The sequence below is a fragment of the Rana temporaria genome, chromosome 1, assembly GCF_905171775.1.
Source record: "Rana temporaria chromosome 1, aRanTem1.1, whole genome shotgun sequence".
Taxonomy (NCBI): Eukaryota; Metazoa; Chordata; class Amphibia; order Anura; family Ranidae; genus Rana; species Rana temporaria.
The window spans coordinates 308,390,812-308,398,960 of NC_053489.1; the positions used below are offsets into that span (position 1 = coordinate 308,390,812).

General features: G+C 35.9%; 1 protein-coding gene across 5 annotated transcripts in view; it reads left to right on the forward strand.

Annotated features, from left to right (window-relative positions):
- Positions 1 to 6,947, forward strand: part of LINGO2 (leucine rich repeat and Ig domain containing 2) — a 2,187,995-nt gene extending 2,181,048 nt beyond the window's left edge. For all 5 annotated transcript variants that reach the window (XM_040358558.1, XM_040358559.1, XM_040358560.1 and 2 more), the window contains one exon: positions 3,100 to 6,947. In XM_040358558.1, coding sequence (XP_040214492.1) covers positions 3,125 to 4,963 — 1,839 coding nt within the window. In that variant the 5' untranslated portion in view covers positions 3,100 to 3,124 and the 3' untranslated portion in view covers positions 4,964 to 6,947. The remainder of the gene's footprint in view (positions 1 to 3,099) is intronic.
- Positions 6,948 to 8,149: the final 1,202 nt, after the last annotated feature.

Sequence of the window (8,149 nt, forward strand, 5' to 3'; positions counted from 1 at the left end):
GAAATTGAACCCATGTGAAGTTGATTATCAATCTTTGGAGATTTTGCTTCTTGCCTTTTGACCTAGCCACAGGTCGAATTATTGAGGTGAGAGGCCACCCTTTTCTCTTGGTGGAGGTTAACCCTTTCCTGTGGGTCACGGATCCGTTGAAGATTTTTTGCACTTTTGATCACTATTGATTTTTTGGAGCACTTTTATCACTTTGCACTTTATGGACTTTACCAAATTTATTTATTGATTTATTATCGTATGTATTGTATTATTATTTGCGCTGCACTACCTTTTTACATAATTACTGAAAACCGGCACAAAAATGCTGTTAAACCTATTTTTTTCATATTTATGTACTATCTGACATTTAACTATACATTCTGTGTAAACTTTATTTTTAGATAAAGCAAGCATTAAAATTTCAGTCTACACAGAACTGATAACTCAGATGCTGGAAAACAAAACCATTTGTAAATTTCTAATATCGCTCATGAACTCTACTTATGAGATCTTCTACATTTTAGTTCATGTGTCTGCATATGTCCTGCGGCCATTGGGAGTGGTTCCTGCTCTGCCAATTGTATTTGCAATGTTATATTATGGAGAATGGAACAGGAGGTTCTAGTACACAAAAGGAGGACTTAAAAACCCAAACCCCCTAGTTTTCACAAGGAGATGTCACTGTTGGACTATCCAAGACACAAGTCCACATCAGACTCACTAGGCACTGCTTAAAAAATACATATCTTTTGAGTGGACTGCTTCTTTAAAGTAAATGTCTCTATGGAAGAGACTGGCACTTCTTTGTGCAGCTAAAACCATCATAAAAAGTATTCACCAGCTGAGGATTAATAACACTGAGGCAGGAGACACTATGTGCCGATGCATTCATTTAGGCAACCCATTGGTTTTAATCTACTAATAGGTCATCATACGTAAAGTAAAGTTTTTTTTGTTTTTTTTTACAGAGTGTAGAAGGGGTAGAACCTCTGTCAGATCTTTATTATTGTGCCCATGTTGGAAAGATTTCCACTCACTTCCTGTTTGGTATCCACCTGTGGCAGGAAATAATAGAACATTAACATTGAGAGCAATGTAGCAGAATGAATAGGAATTAGAACCTTGGTTGAGTTTATTTCTGCAATCAGAGACCTCATGGGAAGATTTCCCTTCACTCCCTGTCCCAGTTAATGAGATTTGCAACAGGATATGTGTTTAAATACCCCCAATAGTGACAGAGAGCAATGAAAACCCTGTAACATTTCAGTAATGGTTCAGTCTAGGTAACAACTGCCAATTTGTACCCATTATAGTTTTCATTAGATCCATTTAAAAAGAAAAAAATAATTGACATACCTCCACAGTCATTCTACCCCAGGCTAATGCATGAAACGATTGCACAGTCACTGCTTTTTTTGGAAGGCAGGCTAGGACATTAATGATATTCTTCTGTAGCCTGTTTATATTTTTGAGTATATTGCAGTTTGAGAAAAATAGGTGCCTTTAATCTCAATGTGCTAAAATATTAATTCATCATTGCAGGCATTCATAAAAAATAAATGTGATATGGAGCTGACATCGTACCTGATTTTCAGAAAATTATGTTTGTGTGATCTTGGTGTTGTAAAAACAGAATTGAAATAATAAGTGGTACCAGGTTAGCTGAACAGTAGACCAAAAAGGTAATGCTTTTGGGGGTCAATAGCAAATAACTTTAGGGTAATACTATAAAGAGCTAACTATAGCAGATGCTGCCCTTTATACTTGGTATTTGTGTCTCACTGAAAATATGCGTTAGTATGAGGTATAAGATATATGCTATTAGTGTGAAATTCTTTGTAAGCTTTAAGAACGTCACATTTGAGTAATATTTAAAACAGTGCCTTATCTGTCATTCATTGTGAACATGTAGGTGTCATGCCTGATTACTGCCTTTGCAAGATACATAGAGCTAACAGAAAACAGTGCTTTATCTTCCCTTAAATTCTACTTGGTTGAAATGATTAACACAACACGGCTTACTATTTTATTTACACTTTTTTTTTCTGAAGGCCATCTTTGTATCAATTGCAACAAAGAATGATTTTGCAGTAAACATAACGCTACCTCTAATTGAATTCTAAGCGTGAAATGTGATATATTATTCCAATTTACCTAATGTGCAAAATAATTAGTGAACAGGAGCAGACTGTCATCATTGGCTTCAATCAAAGTCTCATCTTTCTTGTTGTTTACAACATTATAACAAGAACACTGTCATATTATGTTGTAGAAAGTTTTCTAAGAGAGCCGACTTCATTACTTGCAATCATGCTTAGTACCCAAACTGTGAAAACAATAAAATAGTTACAAGCTTGCATATTCCTTAATGATTAAAGTGCTTTTCACAGCATATTATGATTTGATTAACTTTTTGCCTAATCTTTATTAATACTTCTTGAATGCTGTATATCCAGTCTCTGTTTATCTCTCAATTAATTGTACTTGGCATTATTAAAAAGGAGGGTGACAAATTGTTTCATAGTAGAACTCGGAGTAGCACTTTCATGATTTCATCATTGTTACTCATCAAGTATAGGAGAAAAAGAGAAATCACCGCTCTAGGATACTAATCAGAAAGTCTCCTCACCTGATCCAAAGCCACGGGTGCTGGCAATGCATGGAATGATGCAAAATGAAGGAAAAACGTTCTGGACAGCCGCACTCCAAAAATAAATTGCTTTTATTTTAAAATCAATAAACACACAAAAAGCATGCCACAGCTATCAATAAGCACTCAAGTTTGGTGTGAAACGCATCAGCTTTTTACCCCGTCTGTGGCATGCTTTTTGTGTGTTTTTTGATTTTAAAATAAAAGCAATTTATTTTTGGAGTGCGGCTGTCCAGAAAGTTTTTCGTTCATTTTGAAAGTATAGGAGAAACTTGAAAAAATGAGTCAGACATTTGCTTCTCGAAATCATATAAAAGTCAAGCCAAATATGAAAATGTACCCATATTTCTACAGACTGTTGAACTGACATGTATGACGAAAAATGTTGTAATATGATTTAATGTTATAGTATACAGTATACATGCTGCTTTAACACCTTTATCTTTTTCTTGTTTTAGGTCCGTGACCTGAGAGTTATACTTCATGGGAGGAGTCATGCTTCACACGGCTACATCTTGCTGGCATTTAATCCTGTGTGTGACCATGGTTTTGGTCTATGTTGGGACCACTCTAGGCTGTCCGGCCCGCTGTGAATGCTCAGCGCAAAACAAGTCTGTCAGCTGTTATCGGAGGCGACTCATCTCTATACCAGAGGGCATCCCAATAGAGACTAAGATTTTGGATTTAAGTAAGAACAAACTGAAAAGTGTGAGCCCAGAGGATTTTTTGACTTATCCTTTGCTGGAGGAGATAGACCTTAGTGACAATATTATCTCAAATGTGGAGCCTGGAGCTTTTAATAATCTTTTTAACTTACGTTCTTTGAGCTTAAAAGGGAATCGTTTAAAACTGGTGGACCTGGGTGTCTTTACAGGTTTGTCAAACTTGACTAAGCTTGATATAAGTGAAAACAAAATAGTTATCCTATTAGACTATATGTTTCAGGGTCTTCATAATTTAAAGTCCCTTGAAGTTGGAGATAATCAGCTAGTTTTTATATCACATAGAGCTTTTAGTGGACTGCTTAGTCTGGAGCAGCTCACCTTGGAGAAATGCAACTTAACAGCCGTACCTACTGATGCCCTTTCACATCTACACAACCTCTATAGTCTCCATTTAAAATATCTCAACATTAACGCGTTGCCTGAAATTGCCTTCAAGAGATTGTTTCGGCTGAAAATTTTGGATATCAGTTATTGGCCTCTCCTGGATATCATACCTGCAAACAGTTTTTATGGTCTGAACCTGACATATCTCTCAATTACCTACACCAATATCTCAATAATTCCTTATCATGCTTTAAAACACTTGGTATACTTAACTCACCTAAATCTTTCCTTTAACCCCATTGGCAGTATTGAAGCAGGAGCACTGGGAGACTTGGTTCGCCTTCAGGAACTACACTTAGTTGGAGCCCAGATACGCATTATTGAACCCCATGCCTTTCAAGGTCTCAGGTTCCTGCGCTTACTTAATGTGTCTCAGAACCAGCTGGAAACATTAGAAGAGAATGTTTTCCTCTCTCCAAAGGCTCTGGAAATACTTTGTATTGATAATAACCCACTAATGTGTGACTGTCGCCTCATTTGGATGCTGCAGAGGCATCCCATGTTGAACTTTGGAGGTCAACAGCCAACATGTGCAAGCCCAGACAATATTAAAGAGAAATCATTTAAGGAATTCCACAGCACTGTATTATCTCTATACTTTATATGTAAAAAACCTAAAATCAAGGAAAGAGACATTCAACAGTTGCATGTAGATGAAGGGCAGAGGGTACAGATGAATTGCAATGCTGATGGAGATCCTCAGCCAATGATTGCCTGGGTTACCCCCCGAAGAAGGATGGTTTCAGCAAAATCCCATGGAAGAGCCACTGTATTGGTCAATGGCACTCTGGAAATAAGGTATGCCCAGATTCAAGACACTGGAACCTATGTTTGTGTTGCTAGTAATGCTGCTGGAAATGATACCTTCTCGGCTTCCCTTACTGTGAAAGGATTTGTTCCCGACCGTTCCTACACCAATATGACTCCCATGTTCATTACGGAATTAAATGAAACCAACACTAATGGCACCAATTCTAACATGACATTTTCTTTGGACCTTAAGACAATACTGGTGTCCACCGCTATGGGTTGCTTTACATTCCTTGGTGTGGTTTTATTTTGCTTCTTGTTGCTTTTTGTTTGGAGCCGAGGGAAAGGAAAGCACAAAACTAGCATTGATCTGGAATATGTCCCTCGTAAAAACAATGGTGCTGTAGTGGAAGCAGACGTCACAGGCACTGTACCCAGGAGATTTAACATGAAAATGATCTAGCAGATTGCTACAAGAAGAGATTTGTTATCTTCTGGCATTGTTTCTGTTCACTAAAACAGCCTGGCAATTTGGATTGCTGGGTGTAGGCAGCTACATGAGGCTGCCAGCGTGTCAAACTGGTTTTGTGATATTTGAAAAGACAGTCTAGAGCTGCTTAAAAAAGAGCCCAGTGACCTGTGGGCAAAAACCTGAGGGCATTTCATGGAGTGGTTTCACTAATTCTTTGCATTGCAAATATTGGCATTCTGGGGATCTCAGTAACAAACTTATGACTCATTCTCATGGACAACTGCTCAACATTTTCTACCACTGAAAACAAAAAATAAGAAAAACCTACAGTGTAGGATTTGCATACAAAAATGACACATGTCCAAAAAACATATTCTAGAGTGTAATTTGTATCTATAGATATCATTTGTTTAAGCTGAGCATCATTCTTTCTTGTTGGTTTCACATTACAAATGAATTGGTATGGCTTATTTTATAAACATTCCCAACCTGAAGCAATACAAAGGAGAGATTGTTGCTTTGTCTCCACTAATAAAGATGACTTCAGTCCAGCCATGACTCTCATATTAAAATATCACCTGTAGCCAATCAAGCATTGGTCCGAAATACAGAATGGCTTGTTATACTTTTTATTTTTTTAATACATGCAAAAAAAAATATGTTTCTATTGGATTACAATTCAGGAAATATTGAACAACAACACAATTTGAATGTTGGTTCCCTATTGTAAAAATGAATTGTTATAGACATACCATTTTTGGCTCAGTGATGTTTAACATGGTAACCATGGCATTAAAAACTGTTCATTGGATTCCCAAACTTTATTTTATTTACTTTACTTTATAACCAGCTAAAAATTTTAAAGCTGAATCGATGCTTGGTTATATTTATTGTGTGACAATGTTTATAAAGACATATACATGATTTGATACAGAGCTGAGTTATTTTTTATACCTAGTATAACAATGGACCAGTTTACTGTAACAGAAAAAAATATAATAATAATTGTATCGTCATCCAGGTTGACAAAGTGTAGCCAACTGTTGACATATTTTGTTTAGTGGAAGTCAATAGTGCAGATCAGAATGGCCCATTTGTGTCTTATGACTTGCAGTAAATGACAGGGGTTTAGTATTGTGACAGTTACAGCTATGAATCTTTAGGAGAAAAAGAAAACATTCCTAGCTAGATAAATCTAATACCAGATCGTCCTTTGGAAATTAACATCAAAAATACAATATATGCATAAAGCCATTATGAACATCAGTGTTTTGTTAAAACAGAAATTATTTTCTATACAAATATAGTAGCCATTTATTATGAAATATTGTTACCATATATATGTGACTTAAAGAAAACAAAAAAATTCTATGTTAAAATTTCTGATGTCACAGGTATCTCGTAGCATAAAGTAAGTGCAATTCAGCAGGAGCGTATAGAGGATTAAGAGTTACAGCATTAAGTTCCTATGTTAATCTGTGAGCCATTATGCACTGAAGTTTTTTTTTCTTTTTTTTTCTGTAATAATGGTCTAAAGAATGATGTAGGAACCCAAGGGATTTCCCCAAGAAGCATTCATATCCAATTTCATCCAGTAGAGCTGAAAAAAAAACCATCTGTTTGCCTGTGTGTTTGTTAAAAACAGGATTTTTTTTTTGATCCGCTTCACAAATATAATGACCAAAGGGCTCAGAAAACAAAGAAACATAATTACTGACCCATATCAATTCCGCTTCATTATGTCCCAGTGCTGTAATGATAAATCACCTTGGTCCAGTTAGAAAGAGTATCTGTTTATTAATGTTCCAGTCAGTGAAAATACATGTAAGTTGTGCAAAACCTTTGATTTGAATGCTTCTTTTTATTTTTATTTTTATTTTTCTAGTTATAATTAACGGACACACAACTAGCAGTAAACAGCGGCAATCATGTTCAAACAGCCAAAAAGCATAATAAAATTGAATAATTATCTAAAGTGTTTCTTGTGTTTGCATTTTTGCTAAAAACATCAAGTCCTATTGTGATTAAAAATGTTTAACTTATTTTTTTTATTATTGTGTTAAAAGAAGATAAAATGTTAAAAGCAACAGTCACTACTTTTCTGCTAAAACACTGAATATTCTAAAATGTCCAAAACATTTGTATTTTCTGAGAATTGAATCATGAGAAACTTAAAGCGGAAATAAACCCATTGATTTAATGTTCTAAAAAAACAGTTACATCACCAGCATACCGGGAGTATAATCAATAATAATGATCCTGTGCTAAAATAATAATGATACAAACTGTAACACAGTATCTGTGATCCTACTTGTGCTAACCGTGCAAACACAATATTGTGATAATGAAATCAACAAACAATGCGTAAATAAATAAACAACATATGAGTGATAAATAATCTCCGAGTGCACTAATATAGTGCACCGTGCAAACTGTAGCAATATTCAATCAATAGTCCAAGAGTGCACAAAACTTCAAAAAGCGTACAGAGTGCAAAAAACGTGCAAAAATGCAAAAAAGTGCAAAAAATGTGTAAAGCAGCCAGAATAAGGCTGTATATGAAGAATGGTTCAATATAACAAGGTGCAAGAAAAGAGTTCTATTCAAATGGGTGATGGGATCTGGTTGGATCAGACTTCCAATGAGGCAATAATCTTGATGGATATATTCCTTAAATTGTAGTATTGACCCATACTCTGTGTCCTCCACCGGTCTCCCAAAACTCTCACCTCACTGCCAAAGCATCTAGAGCACATCAGCTTATCTCTTAATCTTCAGTCATCTTTGCTGTATATAACAAATCCACTGCGATAGGTACACTAATAGGTTCCTCTATCTCTTAAGCCGCTCAAAAAAACACTAAGAGAGGGGAAAAAACTCCAGCCCATACCCACGGTATAAAGCATAGAGAAAAGGATACGCCAATAGTGTAGTATTTTAAAACAATGGTTCCCGCCACTGCTGCGGTGGCCTCTGTATCCCTGTATCTCTGTTCCCACCGCAGATCGGAAGCAGCGGAGGGAACAGTAAGACAGCGTTGAGCTGCAATTTTATCCTAAATGCTCTGAATTTGTATTAACATTGTAAGAGTCCATTTTATTTGTGTGTGATCATTAAAATATTGTTTTAAAATACTACACTATTGGCGTATCCTTTTCTCTATGCTTTATACCGTGG